The following is a 23699-nucleotide window of genomic DNA, read 5'->3' on the forward strand; positions in this document are numbered from 1 at the left end:
TTTTAATTTTTTTGCATTTGGATTTCAACCCTTTCGTTCTAGCTCAGAAGTGTATTGTGATTTTTCAGGCCAGGGAGCTCTGAAGGCCATTCCAAAACCTGTATCTTTCTTTCTTGCAAATAATTCCTGGCTGGTTTGGAGATATATTTTTCTTATCTATCATCTGACCACCAAATAACCAGCCCTGGATAAATAACATTGGATAAATCTTTCCCCACTTTCTTTTCTATTTTTATTTATTTTCCCCCTTTTCTTGCACTTTGCTTTTTTAAAAATACATTTTTCCTGCTTACTTTACATTAATTTTAGCTTCTATCTTCTTGTTTAAAAATTTGAGTATAAATTATATTTAAAAAGATAAATAACTTGCAATGTCTATAGCTACTATATAATGAAGCAAGCAGTAAAAATGAGACCGAAAGAAAACATTCCTAAGGATGGTATCTTTTTGGAGTTGACTGCCTTTTCCATGCATGAATTCTCCACGTGAAAACATTTAACTACGTTATGTCCCTTTCTCACAATGGTGAAGAGGTATGTTAAAATTTGGGAGAGGAGTGCAGATAAATTTCCTTCACCAAGCCCTGAATAGGTCTAGATGTGTGCTTTGAAAACACACACACACACACACACACACACACACACACACCGAGCATGAAGCATTCCTTTTGACTTGCTTTTCAGATCTGGAAATTCTCCACGCTCATCACTTGTGCTTATGTAAGTCTGAGGTCCAGAGAGTTGTGTGTGGTTCCAAACACTGTTTGGGCTTTTAATATTCAAAGGTCGGAGACAGGATATGATGAAGAGGTGATTAAACAAAAACTGGAAAATCTGCAGCCAATTTTCATAGAGGACGACCGTGATTCAACCCTTGGTTCCTGGATTCTTGGGTTTTATGTCTACCAGATGGCTCCAAAGCGGCTTCTCCATTTCAACGGTTAAAAATGCTACAATCCAGAAATCAGCTTTCCTGTCATTTGGGTGACTTTGAGAGGCACAATGTGCATGGCACATATTTTTCAAAGACATGCGAAGAAACTCAGACACCAATGCCGTGGAAAAGATTTCAAGAGACACAAAGTTAAGACCCTACTTTTAGACAGAAGACAGATAATTTCAACATTTTTCCTCCTCAGCTTTGTCCCTTCTCCACCTCAGGATGGAGCTCTTGGGATACTATTTGTGTAACCAAGGGATTGGGGAAGAGATGAGATGAAAAGAACGAATTCCGGATAGTATGGTAGATAATCTCCCTGGTTATGAGGCTAGTGCCCCTTGTGTAAAGCATCACTAGATGCAGGTTGGCTTACATTCTCAGAAGAATGAACTTCGACCCTTATTTCTCTGAAGAAAGAACGAAAAAGAAAAAAAGAAAAAGAAAGAGGGGGAGGGAGGGAGGGAAGGAAGAAAGGAAGGAAAGAGGAAGGAAAGAAAGAAGGAAAGAAAGGAGAAAGGAAGGAGAGAAAAGGAGAGAAAGGAAGGAATGGGGAATGAAGAGAGGGAGGGAGGAAGAAAGGAAGGAAGGAGAGGGAAAGGAAGGAAGAAGAGAAAGGAAAGAGAGGGGAATGAAGGAAAAAGGAAGGAGAGGGAGAGGAGAAGGGAGGGAGGGAGGCCACTTGAGATGCTTCAAACCTTAGGCTGTGTCCCACCACAGAGCACCATCAAGTAGTAATTTTACAAGTTGTAGAAAAGGGATTTTTAAAAAATTAAATGCATAGGATGTAATCTTCTTAGCTGTATTTAAGTGACTTCCAGCTAAAACTAAATTGATCTGGTCCCACTGAATTTTTTTGTCCCTGCCCCAAAGAAAAACACCTGGCTTTCTTTTCACCTTCAATGACCCAAGTTTTGCCTTGATGTCTTGGCATTCTGGGGGAGACCCTTCTTTCTCCGGATGCACCTCCAAACAGTCCTTCTGTTTGAATATAATCCTTCCAGTTGGATAATCTTTTCTTTAAGTGTCTGCTTGCTGCACAGCATCACTTCTCTGCAGAAATCCATTTTTTTGCATATTTATTTGATTTTTGCGCTTTCGCGCTGCTTGTTTCTTACATTTTAAATCTTACTGGGAATGACAATTCAATTTCAACAGGCCCTCAAAAATAATTGGTGACGTTGATGAAAATAAACCAACTGGCAATCTTTGGAAAGACTTCAAATCTAAGTTTAAATTTTAGCTTTTAACAAACTTTTAATCTCTGAATTATATTTCTCTAAATCTAATTCAGATATTCTAATCATTATTTTTTTACTATTCCAACTTTCTTCCATAAACAGTACCAGCATGTAGGTCTTAACTCGTAATTCCTGGAAAGGGAAAACAGATATCTAATTTCCTCCCCTCCTCAAGATCTTTGCGCCACAGACAGCAGCACAGTGCTGTTGTCATGCCCCTGTCAGAATTGGATTCCGAGGGAGAGGCCAAGCAGCTGACAGGGAATGGGAGTGTGGCTCTAGTGGCTGCGGAAGAAACTGGTGAAGGGCAGAGTCTGGCTGGGCAGAGCAGGGGAGAGGTAGAACAAAGGAGAGGGAATTCAGATGAAGATCCAGAGCCACCCCCTTTATCCAGGAAGGAACAGAGAAAGGAGCAACGTGAGTTGCGTAGCTTATGGGGGAGGAAAGGGCCCTGATTCCCTTCATTAGCTGCAGCTGGGAGCACAGTGTTTAAAAAGGGAGATTGCTCACACCAACTTGTTGGAAGCAAATTGTGAGTTATCTTTTATTGTCGAGGCTGATCTGGGTTCCCGGCATCTTCCCAACTGTGTGTGTTTTGTTGGCCTTTGAAGTCTGCAATTCCTTCTCCTGCCCTATCCAGTTAATTGCTGCAGCATGGTTTGTGTGGATTTTTATTTACAGTTTATATGTACTTTGTTTTTGGACTGAATTTCTTCCACTTAAAGACTGTTTTGGGGATTGTTTTTTCTTCAGCCGAAGGTAACTGGACATTGGGGGCAAAGTTGGAGGTGCTAAAGGGACTTTTCTTACTTATGTGACTGTGTTGCCTTGGTGCCACGCCCCAGGTCATCACAGCCGTAGACAAATGGCTTAATAGCTTAATGGAGTCAAAGCTTTAATACCACCATCCATTTAGTCCACATCTCAATTCCAGCACAACTAATTAGAGGCATACATCACTGCCAACACAGGCTCCCCAACTAATGTGAGCAAAAAGCTCACCTTAATTTATAGTACCCAGTTTACATTAAAGAGAAGTCTCAAATTGTCACCCTGGCATGGTTGCTTTCCAAAGAAAGGTGTTTTTTGTGGAAGGAAAGAAGGAGCATTGAACTATGCAATCCTTACATCTGCATTTGGAAATTTGAGGGAGTCTCATTGTATTTCCAGCTGTTTTGGTAGCAGTAGACGGCATGCACAAAAGAGAAGGAACTGCACCCAAGGACTCCACGCCACTATGGCAACAGAAAAATATTGACATGATAATGGTTCACAGAAAACATACCTTAATCCAGAAAAAAAAAATATTTTTGATCCCACTGCTCTTCCTAACTGACCTCCCTTTACAATTACTATCTTAGCTTAAGGAAAAAGTGAGCCACCTAATTTTTGTAGTCCTTAGAGCAGTGGTGACTAACCCTTTTGGGCTCCTGTGACAAAATTTTGCGTGCGCTCCCTCTCGTGATCACGTGCCAGCACCCAGAAGGCAATGCGCATGCCCCCCCCCCACACCCCCTGTGCCCCCTGCAATCTCCCCCCACTGTCCCTTTACCTGCACTGCACCTCCCAGCTGGTTTTCGGTCCATTTGAGGCCTTTTTCAGCCTCCCAGAGGCTTGAGGAAAGCTTCTGCAGGCTTTGCAGGCTGAAAAATGGACCCATTTCATCACTTCCGGTATTTCTGGAAATACAGGAAGTGACAAAATGGGCCTATTTTTGGGCCTGCAAAGGCTTTCCTCAAGTCTCTGGGAGGCCAAAAAAGACCTCAAACAGGCAGAAAATCAGCTGTGAGGCACGCACATGTGCAGTGAGGTAAGTTTGCCTGCGCTGCGTGTGCCAGCACAAATGGTTCTGCATGCCACCTGTGACACATGTGCAATAGGTTCACCATCACGGCTTTACCAGCAATCATTCCAGTTAAGAACAGAAGGTTAACTAGTGACATGTTTAGAAATAAAACCAGACTTCATTTAACCAGCAACGTAACAAGGATTATATAAATTTATTCTTTCATGTAACATTTGATTAGTTTGAAATTCTCCTTTTGTAAATGTTTAATTCCATAGTTTATTTATTTATTTACCTTTAAAAAAAATCACTAAAAAGGATCGCATCCCTCCCCAAATACAATCTGTATCTGCTATATATTTACAGATAACTGGTCGCTATAAAGGCACAAAATTTTAAAATGAATGCTTCGGTATTCTTTGTGCATTAATACAATACTGACAATACTGAATGTTGCGTTGCCATTTTTTTCTCCTCTCGTGGAATCCAAATGAGTAACAAAATTTGTTTTCCCAGTGTGATATGTAGAGGGGTAGGGTGGGGGTGTCTTTGTGGAAGGGTGGGCCTCTTATTAATTTTATATCTCAGACATTCTTCGCTTCAGTATAGACCACTGCAGCTTAAATGCGTCTTCCAAGGGTATTGCTATCGAAGCATTCGGCCATTTGAGTTCAAACTGGGGGGAAAAAAATATCATGACACAAAATCCACGAGAGAGAGAGAAAAAAAATCTCCAGTGGGATATATTGTGGGTTAGGTCTCAGTGTAAACCAAAAGACTCAACTGAATCACTCTGGCACAGATTAAATAAAGTTAGTTTTCCACATGAGGTAAAATGCTTCACCTCCTGAGGTCCTGAACCTCTTAACATAAGGGCTGTGCTTCACAACACAATGCGAAGTCTCCCACCGAAGGGAGCAACCACCATAAAACATGCCATGTTCTTTGAAAATATCAGGACCTCCATTTTGTACAAATTGACAGGACACACTGTGTTTCAAAAGGAAAAAAAAAATTGGTTTCCTGAATAATGCACAACTCCGGATTGAGAAAAAGCACTCATTGTGCTCCTCCGGCCCTGTTTGTTTCCAAAATCAGAGAAATATCAGCAGCTATTCCAGCAGGAGTGAGAGGCTGTTGAGATGTCATAGGTTGTGATTAAAATGAATTCTGAAGTATAACTGATTATTATTTCTTAATTTTAACTAAGTTCTCACCTTTCTAATCTTCCCTTTGTGTTGGTGGCTCCTTCATGACGGAAATGAAATATATCCACAAAAAGTGTCAGAACTCTTCCTCACCTCTATGTTGCGTGTATGTGTGTGTGTGTGTGTGTGTGTGTGTGTGTATATATATATATATATATATATATATATATATATATATATATATACACACACACACACACACACACACACACACACACACACACATATATGCACACACACCACCACCACGATAATTGTTAATGCCTTTCTGAAGAGTGGTTTGCCTCCACCCTAAAGGGTTTGTACATTGTACATAAATAAAAAAGAAAAATTACAGTACAAGTAATTCACAATATATGCAATGGGAATGTTGCTTTTCTTCTATTAATAAATTCGCATTCAGAAACATCATTTTGCATCACTGAGAGGCACTTCATTTCATCCTTCATAAATGTATACCAAATCATTTGACAGAGACAATATAATTGGATTTCTAGACCTTTTCCAGGATAAGTACATAACTGTTTGCCTTACCAAGACATCATACGAACTCTTCGCTCAAATACAGAGTTTTGGAAGTAGCCCAACTCAAAACCTTTGTGGCAGATAATCATGGGCTTAAGTCAAGGAGGCAGATGTCATAATCTGACAAGCTCTTAAATGGGGGTATGGAGAATCATGTCAGCAACATCCTTTAGGGCAGGGGTCTCCAACCTTGGCAATGTTAAGCCTGGCAGACTTCAACTCCCAGAATTCCCCAGCCAGCAAACAAACCTGACTGTGGAATTCTGGGAGTTGAAGTCTTCCAGGCTTAACGTTGCCAAGGTTGGAGACCCCTGCCTTAGGGAATAGATGCAAGTGTGCTGTCTTTGTCAAATTTCTGCTCTGTCAAATGAACGAAGGGCCTGGAGATCCGCTTCATGATCCACTTCCAAATCTCTACCCTAAACGCTTTAGTGGATCACTTTAATTTCTTATGCGCTCTAAGTGTACAGGTTCTAAAAATAAGACATTTGCTATAAATAAAGTGTCCTTTAGTGGTAGTTTATACTAAAAATAGTCCTTGGTTTGAGATAATCATTAAAATCAGGTTTAGCATTGAAGGCAGCAGCTAACTAGGATTAGCGATGGCAACACAACTCTGTTTTTGGTCTTTCCCTGCTTGGTTTGCAGTGTTGCAAATACTTCTCAAGACTTTCTTCTCAAGGAGGTTGGAGTCTCCTCTCTTTATAGATCTGATTCGGGGAAAATTCCCTACACTTGTCTAAAGAAAACCATCATCCTCTACATTTCAACTCGCTAGTACCATTTATGGGGGAGGGTAAGCCTTTTCACCTGGAGTGGGAATGCACCTGGCAAACATTGTTTTAGCGCCACTACGGTAATCTTTTTTTCTTCCCCCGTGGAAATTATAGAGGAAAGTAATAAAAATTTCCACAGGAAAAGCAATCCGAACACATAAAGTGCAGAAAGACCTCTAATAATTATTAAGCAGTACCAGAAATTTCTTTGATAAAAACCCATAAGCAATGACCCCCTTCTGGCATTCCTGCCCTTCACTCTCCATTCAAAATAGTAAAAAAAAAAAATTCATTCAGTGCATACAATATAGTTATAATAAGTCATAAAATACTAAACAACCCCCACCCCACCCCCAATATTATTGCAAATTCTGTCCAATCTACAAGAGTTAAAGGCGAAAATCCACATTTGGTGTGTGGAAAGACAAGACAAATGTTCTTTCTTTCTTTCGGCACAGGAAGTTGTGCAAAAGACGACGACTTTGGTCCTTGGTACCTAAACTCCCAAGTGCAGAGGGTGATGTGCAGTGGTGATGGATGGTCCACAGGATTGCCATGTCCGTGGAGTTGTGCAGTCAATGGTGGAAGCGTCATGCTCCTGCTACCAACGGCCGCTCACACTGGCAATGTCCGAATGGTATTGATGTGACAGCCGCCCGCTAGCGCCGCCTTCCAGAAACGAGGCTCGGACATTAGAGGGGTCAAAGAGTTTTCTTCGGTTTTTGTTCAGTTCTGCATAGGGGGTGGGACGGGGGTGAAGAGGGGAGAGAAGAGAAGCTTCCCTTCAAAACCTGGACACCAGATACAATCTCAGCAGGAGACATTTTTTACTATTTCATAGTGCGGGGAAACTGAGTCCAATCAAATGCAATATGTCCCTGTCCAGGTGCAAACAATAGCAATGGCACTTAGTGTCAACTTTGGAAGACATATTGACACCAGACGCTTCCACACTGCCACCTTCTTGAGCCTGGAAAAATGGGAGGGGGGGAATTTCTTGGAGTGCATGTGGTCAGACATAATAGCATTCTTCTTCTAAGTCAAGGTCATGTTATTTCTGCACCTGGGTGAGGGGACGTCTCAAGTTGGGACGGATGGTGATTGGGGCATGTGATGTGGTGATGGGTACAGGGGATGGATTTGTAGTGTTTACTTATTGCAAGGAAACCCGGAACTTTCAAATTCGGGATTCCCCAGATGTGCCAGTTTACTATCCAATTAAAACAGAACTTTTGAAAAGATGTCTGTCTCAAGAGTTATTGTTGGAGTTGAGGTTTTCTGGAACGCTGGCACTCAGACTGATACTTCGTAATGCCTTATAGCCCTATCTGAGCAGTTTGCAATATTGCCCCCAACAATCTGGGGTCCTCATTTTACCAATCTCGGAAGGACAGAAGGCTGAGTCAACCCTGAACTGGTCAGGATCGAACTCCTGGCAGTGAGCAGAGACAGCTTTGCAATATTGCATTCCTACCATTGGGTCACTATGGCTCATCCAGCCAGATTCTCTGTAGTTCTCCACGAAAACCACTTGTGAATAGTCTTAAGGAGAGGCTTTATTGCACCTGTGTTACAAGAATCTCACCAGAGTGACTGCATTCCCTCGGGAATGGTCACAGGAGGCTTCCGGGATTCTGGGGGAGCTCAGACCTGTGCCACTTCCTGCAATGCAAAGACTCCAAGCTTGGCCCCTCCTTAACACCTCCCTCCTCTCTAGCTGGAGATTCTACCACAATACCCCCATTAGATATAAAATAATTTAGGATAGATTTGGATCAGAAAAGGAAATAGATCCATCACAGGTCTATTGAGACAATTGTTTTGGTTAATTATGGGTTGAAAATAAGAGAGGCATCAAGCTGCGGATTTCAGAGCAGGTTGCTAGCACATGAGACATACCTGGCTATCTTCAAGGGGAACCTATAAAGACATGGGGCTTTATAGGTTCCCCTTATGGGGTTTTCCATGTTCCTGAATATAAACTATTATAGATGTTAACATCAAGATAGAAACCAAACATCAGGAAGCTGTTTGTTACAATCTTATGGTAGGCGAAACCTAGTAAATTTCCTAACTTCGCCTACCAGAAATAACTCCCATGGAAATCAATGGATCTCACATTGAAAGATACACATGATTGGACTTATGAGAAGAGAGAGAGATTAAGGCTGGCAGGATAAGGGTGGACAAGAATATAACTATACACAGGGGTAACCTTGAGTTTCTGAAAGGAGACATTCCATATCCTGTGTTATGAGAATAACTCCGTCAAGGAAACGAAGGGAAAAGAGAATTCTTACAAACTGCACAAGGTAGTGGTTTTTCTTTACCTGAGATTGCAAGAAGCATTTTCCTTCGTGCACCAAAAGTGGTAATTCCAAGCTCTTTCAGATCCTGATCTGTCAGAGTGAGGAACGTCTGAAGATCAATCTAGGAGAAACCACAACAACACCACACTCTTAAGATGCTCTTCCACTGAGAGGGCAGAGGACTTTTGTGGGAGAACATTCTGCTGAATATATTTTGTATATATTTGGTTACAAAGGACAGAAGCAAAACCATTTTTTCAGTTCCTGGTAATTACGACTATTAATAATATCCCAAGCATGTTTAAAAAAAATCAAAGGAGCAACATTTTTATACCAAATGCAACTTATTATTTGACAGCCTAAATAAATACTAGAAGAGGATTTAGAAGGATTCACCAGATGAATCACCTTGGAATTCTTCATGGCATAGAATTCCTTCAAATCTCGTTTGGTGAGTCATAAAAAATTGGCTGCCAGAACAATTCAAAAGATATTACTTGTGTTCTAAAATTAGTTTATATACATTGTTTATAATTTATATATATATTAGTTTATAATCATATCTGGATCTTTTCTGAGTGGTTGCCAGTGAATTAGTATATGTTATTTTCTGAAAGACAATCCCTTTTAGCTATTTGTGGCAGTTTCTGAACAAATTTTAAAACTACTGAGCCATTATTGGTAATTTATGCCCACAGGTTAATTGTCTGCATGTCCCAAGGCTGATGAACTACTGTAACACAAAAAAATAATTTGTTTGTTATATTAGTATTGCAAAATATTAGATAAATGCATTTCTCTTTGGAACAGTGATATTTAAAAGTTAAGGAAATCGTATCAGATGAAAAACATATAACAAAGTCATATTAATTTTTATTCTGGCATGCTTGTGTGCAAACACTGCAAACACACAGAAGCAAGGATCAGTACACACAAACACATACTTGTGACTCACATGTCTGCATGTATGTTTGCATAAGTTTCAACTACCTTTATCAACTTTGCATCTATACAACTGAGTGAATTAACACACAGCATGAGGATTCACAGGAAATTCCATACGTTTTCTGCAGTCCTGTCAAGGTATCCCATTCTGATCATTTTTTGATGGCCACTAGTCTTATATATTTGCTTTTATTTATTTATTAAATTTATTGACTGCCTGTATTATCACAAGGTAACTCTGGGTGGTTGTTCTTCACTCCATCACTTGCCTTCCTGCTCTGAGTAGCATTTTCCAAGTAGTGAGTTATGGGTTTGATAACATCCAAATCAGACTCCCATTCCCTCCAGAGAGCTAATTTTTAGGTATGATTACAAACAATGGAAATTGGTTTGAGAATGCAGAACTGGTTCTCTGAACACAGCACTTCAACAATGTTGAGGCATGAAGCTAGCTATTCCTATTGCCAAGGAATGAATCTTGGTTATCAATGAAAGTGCAACAGATGGGAGCCATTTTGTTTGCAAAGCAATCAAAATAGTCTACAACAGGGGTCTTCAAACTCAACAGCTTTAAGACTTATGGACTTCAACTCCCAGAATTCCTCCTCCAGTCATGTTAGCTCAGGAATTCTGGGAGTTGAAGTCCACAAGTCTTAAACTTGCCAAGTTTGTAGACCCTTGGTCTACAAGGAACCATGACCAACACCCCCAAGCCTTTCACAAACACTGACCTCTTGTTGCTGAAATATGTCTGTGTATTTACCCAGGCCCAGTTTGCTGAATAATTCAGGTAGGTCAGATCCTTTAAACAGACTGTTCAGGTTACAGCCATTGCTTCCAATCAGGGAAGAGATGCAATCCATGTAGTTGCTACTGCTGAGATAATGCTCACCTAGAAATTCAAGAGACAATAAGTTTCTAGTTAGGTTCAGTTCGCTTTAGGCTGGAGGAGCCTCTTCAACTGCTTACATTCCGGTACTTGCAATTGCCAAGAAGTACTGAACTGAATCTCTAAAGGAGAATATTTATAGATCAGTGTTGAAATGAGAAATCATCAGTGATCACTGATGATGTTACCTAGTTAGGGTAATTAAATGTCTGCAAAAAAACCCAAGCAAGCTCAGTGAGCACCAAGGACCTCTCAACTGAATATCTGCCTGCGGTTGAATTACCAAGCTTTTACATCTTTGTTTTCATGGAAATAGAACACAAGTATCGGTCAGGGTAAGGCAAAACTTACATGCCACCCCAAATATGGGAGACGCTGCTTTGGAGCACCCCAACCAATTCTATCTCTTGTGATGTGACTTGGGAGAATAAAACCATACGACGACATTTGGACATGGAGAAGAAGAAACCAAGTCACCACGGGGAAGAAATGTGACACCAAGCCATGACTGTCACCAACTTTCTAATGTTTTTAATAGTATGTAGCAGAATTAGGGGCGGCACGATAGCAGTATTCTAGAATTTGAGGGAAGAGAAGGGTCAAATGCTACAACGGACAGAGGGCAGAACAAGAAACAATGGTTGGAAACTCATCAAAGAGAGAAGCAACCTGGAATTAAGGAGAAACTTCTTGACAGTGAGAGCAATCAACCAGTGGAACAGCTTGCCTTCAGAAATTGTGGGTGCTCCATCACTGGAGGTTTTCAAGAAGAGACTAGACAGTCACTTATCTGAAATAGTATAGCTGTCAGCCTTCAAGATCTTTTCTACTGCTTTGCATCTTTCGGCTGCCATAAGTAATGGGGGGAGGGGTTGTATCTGGGAAGAGAGCTGGAGGTGTTACATTCTTGTGTTGTATAAATGAGGAGTGGGGGGGGGAGTATAAATTCTTGCTCTTAAGTTTCTATTCCTTGCTTAGCCTTTCCTTTCTCTGCACAATTGCGAATCTTTATCAAAATATGTCAAGGTCAACGGACAGAGGCCTCATCATCACCTGAAGATGCCCACATGACCATATCCAGAACTTTTAATTGGAAGAATCTTTTGAACTTTGGGGGGTGGGAACAATTCCATCCCTTTGTATATGTGATCTGCGCGCCTAATTTCTTAGATTCAGAATTCTACCTGAAGCTACCACTTCAAATTTCAGTAAAAGATTTCTTTCCTCTAATCTATGGAGTCTAAGTATTTCTTTCTTGGATTTTGAATGGAGCACAGACTGACAATAGCTTTCCTGCTTGAGCAGGGGGCTGGGCTAGAAGACCCCCCAGTTCCCTTCCAGTTCTATTCTATTCTAATAGCCTATCATTGACAATTATAGCTTGATGCAACTAACTGACCTTAGTCTAAACCAGGGGTGACAAACTCAAGGCCCAGGGGCCGGATTCGGCCTGCAGTGCCTCTGCCAGGGAAAACGGGGCTCCATTTTCCCTGGCAGAGTGTTGCAGGAATCTGTTGCAGCCGAAAATGGAGCTTGGGAGCCCATTTTTTTCTGGCAGAGCACAGGCACCCCCGACATGAGTGACATCGAGCTGGCCACGCCCACCCTGGCCCTACAAGTTCAAACACAACCCTCAATAAAATGTGGCCCTCAATAAAATCAAGTTTGACACCCTTGGTCTAAACCCAAGCTGGGGTTTATTCAAGTCAGTGGCTCTGCGTGAGAACTCTGACCTAACCCAACAAGGATAAATCCTTACTTGATTTCTGTTTCCGTTTAGGGCTCCCGATGGAAGGAACGAAGTCGCCTGGAGCAGTTGAACTAATGCCGTTGTGATCTCTCCAGTTGTCGGAATCGCTCCCGCTCCCCAGGTGTTCCCGGCTGTTGGATCGGGAGAGAGACATGGAGGAACCCTGTAAAGAAGTCAGCAGGAAAAGGTGTGACCAGGAGAGATGGGGATACTCCCCACTTGGCTCTACTCAAGGGCATGATGCCAACGGTGCAACCCATTAGCTTCAATTAATGAGCAATATTTTGTTTAAAAGATATTATTGTCAGAGAAGTCTTAAGTACCTTAGGTAAAGGCATACGCAAATAAAGAATTAATTTGTTAATTCTTAATTAATTAATAAATTTGTTAATTAATTTGATTAGCAGCACTCAGTATTGTCAAATTAATTTTACTTTGTGGTAAAATTAATAAACTGGGTCCTACTATATTGTCCCAATTCAGACTGATCCTTTTTTTAAACCAGTGTTTCTAAGACTGTGAACATTCTGAAAACAACCCAAGGCAAGCAGGAAAAAACAAAGGAATAGATGGTTTTTGTTTTTTAAAAATTATTTTTCCCCACATGTTTCAAGTTGTAGGAAAAACAACGGATGGCCGAGTCTCTAAAAAAAACAGCTTACAGAGCAGAGAACTCAGGCTGTGGTTTGATCCTGGGGTGACAGCCAAGTGACTCAGATACAGTCTACACACACACATTGTGTGTGTGTGTCCACTAATAAGCTCCTAAGGAGAAAGAGAAAAATGGCCGAAAAATAACATGAAACTCAGATATTTATGGAATAAACAAAATACAATGAATTAAGTTTGCCTCCCACAAGCAGAAAAACATGATAACACAATCTGCAGTTTCACAGAGGCCTTGAGAGGTCATGCAAAGGACACCTTTGTCAGAGCCTTCCTGTCATGCCCCTGTCAGAATCTGATTCGGAGGGGTAGGCCGAGCAGCTGACAGGGAGTCGGAATGTGGCTCCGGTGGCTGTGGAAGAAACTGGGGAAGGGCAAAGGCCAGCTGGGCAGAGCAGGGGAGAGGGAATTCAGAGGAAGACCCAGGCCCACCCCCTCTTCATCCTAGGGCATGCAGGGAGGAATGGAGATGAGAGCAATGTGAGTTATGTGGCTTATGGGGGAGGAAAGGGCCCTGATTCCCTTCATTAGCTGCAGCTGGGAACACAGTGTTTAAAAAGGGAAGCTGTGCACAGTAAGTTGTTGGGAGCAAATTGTGAATTATCTGGTATAGTGGAGGCTTATCTGGGTTCCTGGTGTCTTCCCAACTGTGTGTGATTTGCTGAGCTTTCAAGTCTGCAATTCCTTCTCCTGCCCTGTCCAGTTAATTGCTGCAGTGTGGTTTGTGTGGATTTTTAGTTATAGTTTGTATGTACTTTGTTTTCAGACTGAATTTCCTCCCCTTAAATAAAGACTGTTCTTGGGAGAGTTTTTTCTCCAGCCGAAGGTAACTGGACATTGGGGGCAAAGTTGGAGGTACTAAAGGGACTTTTCTTACTTATGTGACTGTGTTGCCTTTGTGCCATATCCCGGGTCATCACAGACCTTGGAAGTTCCAGCAGCAAACCTTTATATATTAACAGAGTTGGAAGGGATCTGGAAGGTCATCTAGTCCAACCCCCACTACCCAAGCAAGAGACCCTACGCCATTCCTGACAGAGGGCAATCCTCAGACACAACCTGCTCAAAGTTCAGACCAAAAGCTCCAATGTCTTCTTTTTTTCTATGCCTATCACACCCTAAAGTTTTGCATACCTCATAAGTGGTCGACATCGATGGTTTGTAGGCTACGTGGTTGGCCCTTCTCAGTTCCTTAATGGTTTCGGCCGGCATCGATTTGGAGAAGCCCAGCCCACTCCAGGTGTTGGTGGGTGTCCTCACTTCCGTAACAACTGGCTTTTTCAGCATAGCTTTAAGGGGGCAGGAAGCATTTTTATGAGCATCAGTATCTTTTTTCTTTTTCATAAAAGGCAGCCAAAATTCTTTTGGCAGTGGATGGTCAGATGCAGAAAATCTTCCACTCTCTGCTTTGACTACTTTCCAAATATTTTAAACATCATATTTCAGTTTGTATTTCTGAGCACACAGCAAGAGATGAATATGCTTAATATGTGATGTGGCCTTGAGCACATATACATATTTCTACATGTGTACATATTGCGTACATACAGTATTTACTCACAGAAAGTACATTAATTCCTATAAATTACATTAAGGTTAAGCTTGGAGGATATATAGATCAATGTTTTTATAAATCTAAAAGAGTCATTCTAAAGTTTCAGGAGATGGAAAAGAGAAACCTGAAATCTTTGGAAGTAGAAGAAAACTTTTTTTAAAAAAAAAGCGGTAAAGCTTTTCAAAGGTAGAATGTGGCAAGATGGAGCAGCTGCATTGAAAAAAAGGAAAGTAAGTCAATAATCTTTTGTTATTTTTTTATTTCTTATCTCAATTTCAAGGGAGAAGTAGAGGCCAAGCCCAAAAGCATGGGAGAAAGCTACCAAGCAAATATTTGATGGAAGGATTTTGCTAGCCGAGAACAGGATAAATAAAGGATGAAACTCTGTGTTATAAAAATGGAAGAAGTCATGTGTTTAGACCAAAAACAACCCCACTCTCTTTTCTATAACAAAGTACTTAAAATCTGCATCTTTCTGCGTGCCCAATAAAGAAGGCTACCTACTCATGTTTGATGGCTGAAGATCAGAAAAGGAAGCAGAAAAACTAAGGATCTGTTAGAAGCCTTAAGGCATCTGTCAGAAGCCATAAGGACATCAGAATGGCATCAAATGACCAGCAAGACTGGCAAAAATTTACCCAAATATGAACCCCGAATGCTGGAAGTGCAAAAATAAACAAGGTACCTTCTTTCACATGTGGTGGTCCTGCACTAAAGCAAAAGAATACTGGAATAAAATTAGAATATGGTTGCAAGAAATTACTGGATTTCAAATAGAATGTAAGCCTGAAATGTTTTGCTAGGGATAATCAGAGGAACATCTAAAAAAGAAGTTGAATACCTCATAACACACATTCTAACAGCAGCAAGAATAATCTATGCCCAAAGTTGGAAATTAGATAGCACTCCTGCAGACAGTATCATAAAGAAAATTATGGATTGTGCAGACATGGTGAAACTCACATTCGAATTACAAGAGGGGGAAGAGAGGGAATACTATACAGTCTGAAAAAAATGGAACAATTTGGTTGGATGATAGAACAGCAAGAATAAAAAATAATACAAACAAATAAATGTATATGTAAATATATAGGTAGCTAGTTAACAAAAACTGGGAAAGTAGATGTCAAAACATTGTAAAAATTGTATCGTGTTTCTCACAAAATAAGGCCGGGCCTTATTTTTTTTTGACTCCCCAAAAAACGGCTAGGCCGTCTTTTTGGGGGTGACTTAATTTCCTCCCCCACCTAGAGCGGCCCATACGCACATACCTCGCCACGAGGCCGCTTCTATCGGCAGACGAAAGCTCCCTTGAAGGCAGAATCCCCAGCCGCTTCAGGGCGTGGTGTGGCTACCCGTGTCCCCTCGCCTTTAGGCAGTCTTTTTTGGGCAATGGAAGCTCCCCAAGTGCAGTCATCAGCCACTTCGATCGGCCGGTAGAAGCGGCCTCTGGGCGAGCGCACACACACACACCCCTCACCGCGAGGCCGCTTCTAGCGGCAGACGAAAGCTCCCTTGAAGGCAGAGTCCCCCACCGCTTCAGGGCGAGGGGTGGCTGCCCGTGTCCCCTCACCATTAGGCAGTCTCTTTCAGGCGATGGAAGCTCCCCAAATGCAGTCACCAGCCAGTCCGATCGGCTGGTAGAAGCGGCCTCGGGGCCAGGGGAGTGTGTGTGTGTGCGCTCGCCCTGAGGCCGCTTCTACTGGACGATTGAAGTGGCTGGTGACTGCACTTGGGGAGCTTCCATCGCCCAAAAGAGACTGGCCTAAAGGCAAGGGGACACAGGTAGCCACGCCACGCCCTGAAGCAGCTGGGGACTCTGCCTTAAGGGAGCTTCTATCGGCTATCGGGGTATTCTAGCCTAGGCTACCTGCAGGGCACTCCTAAAGGCAAGTTTTCTCCCCATCCCCCCCGTCCTTCCCCCCCATTTCTGTTCACCTCGTGTTGTTCTAACAAACGACGTGAGAAATGGCGGGGAAACACATGGTTTGAATAGGCCTAAATTTTGGGGCCGCGGCTTAATTTCACCTCATGCCTAGAAATCATGCTGGGCCTTCCCATTGGTGGAGGCCGTATTGTTGGAGAAACATGGTATTTGTGTTGTTTTGTTGTTGTGTTGTTTTATATTTGTGTTGTTTTTAATTGTGTAAAATTCAATAAAATTTTATGTTTTTTAAAAGAAGAACGGCATCAAATGGCTCATGATATCATTGCAGTGATGCCATTTGGGCCAGTTGAATTATATAGCCATTAAATCTGTACACTGAGATGTACAGTACGTCACACCCTTCTTGAATCATGAAGGCTTCTAGGAGGCTTCTATGGGTGGAGAGTATTGAAGGACTGCATAATTGGCACACTCCAGGGCACACCGTTCTCTAGCCTACCCACCTCATCTTTCTGTAACTTTCATGATTCTTTCCTTTCCATGAGTCAAAAATACATACAACCTGCTGATGTGCACCTATCCCAAATGTGCCGGCTGAATGGAGAAACATGGTTGGCCTGAAACCCTGTTTGTCTTTGTGGATGGTGAATAAGGATGCCTAAAGCTTTCAACCCTTCCGAGTGGCATGAAAAAAGGATGTACACTGCATGAGAAAAACAGCTCCTAAGACCTGTGCCTTTTGAAGAGTGAGAAAGGCAAATAGAAATAGGAATATTTTTTGAGAGAGCTGAATGCAACAAGCTTTCATTTTAATGTATGCTGATTAGTGTACATTTAAAGTGACAATAAAGTTCTATTCTATTCTATTCTATTCTCTCTTCTCTATTCTATTCTATTCTATTCTATTCTATTCTCTCTATTCTATTCTATTCTATTCTATTCTATTCTATTCTATTCTATTCTATTCTCTCTTCTCCTATTCTATTCTATTCTATTCTATTCTATTCTATTCTATTCTATTCTATTCTATTCTATTCTATTCTATTCTATTCTATTCTATTCTATTCTCTCTTCTCTATTCTTTTCTATTCTCTATTTTATTCTATTCCCTTCCATATTCTATTCTATTCTATTCTATTCTATTCTATTCTATTCTATTCTATTCTATTCTATTCTATTCTATTCTATTCTATTCCAAACAATCCTGTAACAGGCAGGGCAAATGTTCTGATCACCACCCCATAAAAAGGGCCATGTAGTCAGAAAGATAAAAAGTGATCCTGTTTGCTAAGAAAATGTAACTCCGGGAGCCTTTCAAGGGGAAGAAAAGAAACAAAGACCAGTTGGATGGCAAAACATGGTTGTCTAAGTTACAGTTTGTCCACTGGAACAATGACAGAGCCCAAGCCGATGGCTGAAGGGAATGGATGGCAGGGGGAGGGAAAGGAAAGCCCCCTTCATCACTCTGCTTACAAATAGATGCATGCTACAAGTCACCGTTGTCCCACATACCTTTGGTTGCCAGTAGCTTCTTCTGTTCGTAGTCAAATGCCTAGAAATGAAACCCAAAGAAGGCCACTTAATCACTGACCTTGCTAAATGCCATGCCTACACTCTGCTCCACAAGCAACAAAGATTTTGAACAGGATCCATCACTTTGTCTCGGAGGAACCCTTTGAATCACCCAACAATGTGCCAGGAGTCCAATGAACCTTTGATATACTTAAAACTAGCTAATTGGGGCTGCCATGTCCACTGAGGAGAAACCTGGGAGCACCAGCAATCCATTTCAAAGTCTTGGGAATGTTCAGAGGATCGCCTCACTAGAAGAGCCACACATAAATCTCTGATGCTGGTTGGTGTAAGTGCAGAGGTCTCCAAACTTGGCAACTTTAAGACTGGTGGACTTCAACTCCCAGAATTCTCCAGTCAGCTATGGTGGCTGGAGAATTCTGGGAGTTGAAGTCCACCAGTCTTAAAGTTGCCAAGTTTGGGGACCTCTGTGTTAGTGCAACATGGAGACTGCTTTAGCAATAGAAGGGTATATGTGTAGCACAGATTTGAACTGTGTGGTCCTTGGTGCTCTCTGAACTTGATTGCTTTCTTGCAGACATTTCATTACCCGACAAGTTAACATCATCAGTATGAGAAGAGAGTGGGGTTTACTCTCAGCAATCAACATCAAGATAAGCAAGGATTAACACCAGGATGAATATCAGTCTAACAATCGAGCAGTAAAATAATAGCCTGATCAAAGAAGTGCCGAGAATATCACACCAACATTGGCAAGGCAAATCAATATAATGATAGCACTTAGACTTATATGCTGCTTCACAGTGCTTTACAGCCCTTTCTAAGCAGTTTACAGAGTCAGCTTATTGCCCCCCAACAATCTGGGTCCTCATTTGACCCACCTAAGAAGGAGGGAAGGTTGAGCCTGGTGGGTTTCGAACTGTCAAATTGCAGGCAGCCTGCAGTACTGCATCTGAACCGCGCCATGGCGGCTCATGATGTTACTAGTTGGGTTATGAAACGGCTACAAGAAAACAATGAAGCTCAGGCACAACTCCCACACAGCGCTTCACAGAGTGGAAATCCTTCCTTGGAGGAGTCAATACCTGCATGTCCACATATGTTGACTGGGGGCCCAGGTGTGCTCTTTCCGAGTTCTGCTGTGCCGCGGCCGCCCTCTCCGCTGCCCTTTCACTTCCGGGTGCCTTTTTGTCAGCCACCGTGGCCTCCGAAGCGCTCAGCTCAGAATCCGAAAGCAACCTCTCCCCCGCGCTACAGAAAGACAGGTGTTCTTTTTAAAAGGAGATGGGAACTGATGAATTACGCTTTGGACGATTAGACAGGAGAGACTATAGAAAGAAGAGGGCCACGGGGGAACTTTGGAGAAAGAGGTAAATTTATAATGGTGGTCATAAATATTGTAGAAAAGATTGGGAGCCTTTTCTTCTTTCCTCTTCTTCCCTTTCCTTCCTATTTCTTTTCCTTTCCCTTCCTCTTTCCTTCCTCTTTCCTTTCCCCTCTCCCTTCCCTTCCCCCTTTCCCTTCCTTTCCTTTCCCTTCCTCTTTCCTTCCCCTTTCCTTTCCTCTTTCCTTTCCCTTCCCCTTTCCTTCCCCTTTCCTTCCCTTTCTCCCTTCCTTTCCTTTCCCCTTTCCTTTCCCTTCCTCTTTCTTTTCTTTTCCCTTCCTCTTTCCTTCCATTTCCCTTCCTCTTTCCTTTCATCTCCCTTTCCCTCCTCTTTCCTTTCTCTTTCCCTTCCCCTCTCCCCTCCCTTCCCCTTCTTCCTTCCTTTCCCTTCCCTTCCCCTTTCCTTTCCCCTCTCCCCTCCCCTCCCTCCCTTTCTCCCTTCCTTTCCTTTCCCTTCATTAAACTTAGTTTAAAAGATTATGGATAATTTCATTTCCTGGGCCACACATCTTGGGTACCTCTTAAGTATCTTTTCTCTCTTTTTCTTTTTGTACAAAAAGCATTAAGATTACAGTTGTCTTCTCCACAGCTTGATTCCCAGGCAATGGGAAGCCCCTCCGGGAACCAACACTACTGACGAGTGTTTCTCAACTGTAGCAACTTGAAGAGATGTGGACGTCAACTTCCAGAATTCCTAGCCAGCAAAGCCAATGTTTTTTTTTTCAAGGTTGACAAAAATACTGCTATGGACTCTCCTTCTTCTCTCCAGAATCTCCTCATAAGGGCAAATTCAGGGCCTTCCAACCTGCTTCTCTACTTCAGGTGACTGCTAATGCTGCCATTACAGCTAAAGAGGGGAGACACTCTCTGAAACTCATTTTGATTTTAGTGTTTGAAGTGGGCCCTGGAAGCCAGAGCTACAATCTCTTCTCTTCTTATGATCTCCTCGTTTTCCTGCCTTGGGATATGAAGAGGACTGGGAACGCTGCTGAATGAATCATTTTACTGGATCCCAGCTGTCCCCGCCATTAAATAAGCAAGGAGGGAAAGAGTTACTCTCTGTGTAACTCTCCCTCAGAGTTATAGTAAGGTGAAATCTTTTACATCTAACTTTCCCCCAAACAGATTCTCCACTATGAATCATGACCTACCTCAGAAGGAATTTGGAAAAATGCTTATAAATAACTTAACCCCTGACTGAAATATGTCACCAATTTTCTCTGAGGGAGCAGAAGAGCAACCGCTAAGAGACGAACGATAAATATAAAATGATGATGTCTTAATATGTAGGTCTTTGCCAGTATGACTCTCACAGCCTAGCAAAAACCATATTTCCAATGTTAGGAATGTTAGGATTGATGAAAGTGTAATATTATATTAATACTGCACAAGTAACACAATTTTGAGGGGAGAAAGCACATGAACCAAATAAAAACCACCAGAAGATCATAAAAGATCATGGCCTTTGAGCTTGTGCATGTTGTATAAGGACTTCCCTCCAGGGATATTGTGTTATGAATAGTGTGTTTTATTTATACAACAACCCCACAGAAAACATGTTAAAACATCTCCACCCTTTGCACAACCCCGTGTTTACAAACATGACATACTGTAAATGAGAATTTTTGGTGCCTTGCAGTAATTCTACCGTCTGCCTCTTCGTGCAGGACTGCTTCGAGGTGCTCATCATCTGCTTGAGATCATTGGCATTTGCAGAGTGTGAAGGACTCCTCGGCATGCCCACTTCTACAAAAGCATCACTGCAACCTACAAAGAAGCAAGATTAGCACACATGAAAGGTGCGCTCCCAATGCTGATGGTGTGAGTTAGATGTCTTCTTAATGGACATGTCATGCCCCTGTCAGAGTCTGAATCCAAGGAGAAAGATGAACAACTGACAGGGAGTGGGAGTGTGGCTCCGTTGGCTGTGTGGGAAACTGGGGAAGGGTAAAGTCTGGCTGGGCAGAGCAGGGGAGAGGTCGTACAAGGGAGAGGAAGTTCAGAGGAAGACCCAGGCCCACCCCCTCTTCACCCTAGGGCATGCAGGGAGGAATGGAGAAGGGAGCAACGTGGGTTGCATGGCTTACGGGGGAGGAAAGGGCCCTGATTCCTTTTATTAGCCACACCTGGGAATGAGAGTTTAAAAGAGATGCAAGCTGAGTGCGGTGTCTGCTGAGAACAAATGTGAATTTATCTTGTGTTGATTTTGGTTATCTGCGTTCCTGGCATCCTCCCAACCATGTTGAATTACTGCCGTTCCTTCACGTCTGGAATTCCTTCTCTTGTCCTGCTGGACTAATCTTGCCTTGATTGGACTTATAGTTACAGTTTTTGTTGACCACGTTTTGGACTTGATTCTCTTCAGTCAAAGGCTGTTCCTGGGAGAGTTTTTCTCCAGCCCAGAAGATAACCAGGACATTGGGAGCTAATAAAGGGGCTCCTACTGATTACTCCTACTGATTATCTGACTGTGTTGCCTTGTGCCATGCCCCGGGTCATCACAGGACATGTGGAGAAAACCATCATAAAATTTCCACTTCATTAAAAGAGGAATTGTTGTGATTAAAAGGGCTTGGGGTTCTTTTTCGGCTAGTTTGGGTCATTTCATAACAAACTGTTCACGGCCATCTTTATATCTTAGGATCCAGAAATTTCCTAAAGACTGAAATATCTAGTCTTTATTAACACAGGAACAGACAAAGAATGAGATTTTTTTTTTAAATCATGTGTTGAGTCCCATGTACAAGTATTAAAACACACGGGCCACTATTTTGCTATGAAAGACTACCTCTATTGTTTATAAATGGCATTAACACAAATAAAATTTATAGCTCTGTATATAACTTCCCCTTTGGGGCAGTGTTTCCAGCCCAGTTCAAAGGGAAACCATTCTAGGCTGTTCACATGAACCTCAAAATTCCAAAGTTCCTGTTTTGCGGGGAGGATAAGAAATTTAAAACTTCTGTTCCCTAATTTGCTCTAATCTTGAGTTTCTCACTCCTCTGCATTTGAGAAGTTAGTTTAGAACAAAGCCCTCTTGAAGCATTCAGATTCACCAACGAAGCACTTTTAAACCCAAATTTCATATTTGTATTAGACCGTTATGGTTTGTTATTCTGAATCAAACCACCCAAAAAATTATTTTGGGCCATGCCTGGAAACAGATATTTTAGGAATGTTTTGATCATTTGATCTGGAGCAACTTTTAATCGAGACATATTTTTTATTTTTAGAACAGAAATACTCAGGTGGTCTTCCCACCACCCTTCTTAAACAGCCCAAGAGGTTGCACTGTCCTCCTACAGTGATGATGCAACATCAGAGCACACACCAGGGTAGTTTTGGTTATACCTTCGCCAGAGTTTGTCTTGGCCGTCACTGGTTCAGGGGCATTATGGTTACCAATCGTCCGAGAAGGATCACTGTGGTTTGCACTTAATACATTTTCACCAAGAGCTGTGGCAGAGAATGCAGGATACTTCATAGCTGAGGTCTGGAACAGTATGTTTAACCTAGGTTTAATCATCTTAGACTTTGAAAAAAGAAAGTCCATTAATGACTTTCCTTCATTACTTAACATCTCTTTTTCATGAAAAAACAAAAACAAAAAGCAAACAGGTGATCTTATAATTTTACTCCCACCTCACCTGCCTGTGGATACCCAGTATCTATCTATCTATCTATCTATCTATCTATCTATCTATCTATCTATCTATCTATCTATCTATCTATCATCTATCTATCTATCTATCTATCTATCTATCTATCTATCTATCTATCTATCTATCTAAGGTGCTAAAATGCAGCATTTCACATTGTCTCATAGAACCAAATCATCAGTATTGAACATATACATCAGAAACTTAATCAAGGGGGGGGCACTTCTGCATGATTTCTATGAAACCCCCACCCACCCGTCAAGTGTGCCTCAGGGGGTTTTATAGGAACCACTGAGAATCTCACCCATTGACTTGGCAACTGATTCATGCCCGCTTTTGCTTTCTAAACAGGGACCATTAACCAGTTCTGTGGGCATGGCCTAATTTGTGGGTGTGGCTTGGTGGTCATGTGACTGGCTGGGCATAGCTTGTATTATAAGTATTATATTATATTATAAATATTTATATAAATATTGAATTTTTTATATAAAAAAGAGCAACTTTTACCCAAAAGCAGGCAAAGCAGGCAGGCAGATTGAGTTGCTCACAGAATCACAGATTCATTCAGAGATCTATCTATCTGCCATCGGCTAGCTCAGTCTGTCACATAAAATTTGCTTGAGTCTGCTCTGAATAATAGAACCTTCA

The 23699-nt window shown here is 41.8% G+C and overlaps 1 protein-coding gene across 1 annotated transcript in view; it reads right to left on the minus strand.

Moving 5' to 3' along the window:
- Positions 1–4155: 4155 nt before the first annotated feature.
- Positions 4156–23699, minus strand: part of BICC1 (BicC family RNA binding protein 1) — a 127924-nt gene continuing 108380 nt past the window's right edge. Inside the window, 9 exon segments of the mRNA XM_026674223.2 lie at positions 4156–7205; positions 8804–8903; positions 10459–10619; positions 12376–12529; positions 14167–14321; positions 17988–18027; positions 19094–19259; positions 21003–21159; positions 22744–22885. Of these exon segments, the coding sequence (XP_026530008.2) occupies positions 7075–7205; positions 8804–8903; positions 10459–10619; positions 12376–12529; positions 14167–14321; positions 17988–18027; positions 19094–19259; positions 21003–21159; positions 22744–22885 (1206 nt within the window). The 3' untranslated portion in view covers positions 4156–7074.

The sequence above is a fragment of the Notechis scutatus genome, chromosome 4, assembly GCF_049901735.1.
Source record: "Notechis scutatus isolate UNSWTSFEM ecotype Mainland chromosome 4, rNotScu1.2, whole genome shotgun sequence".
Taxonomy (NCBI): Eukaryota; Metazoa; Chordata; class Lepidosauria; order Squamata; family Elapidae; genus Notechis; species Notechis scutatus.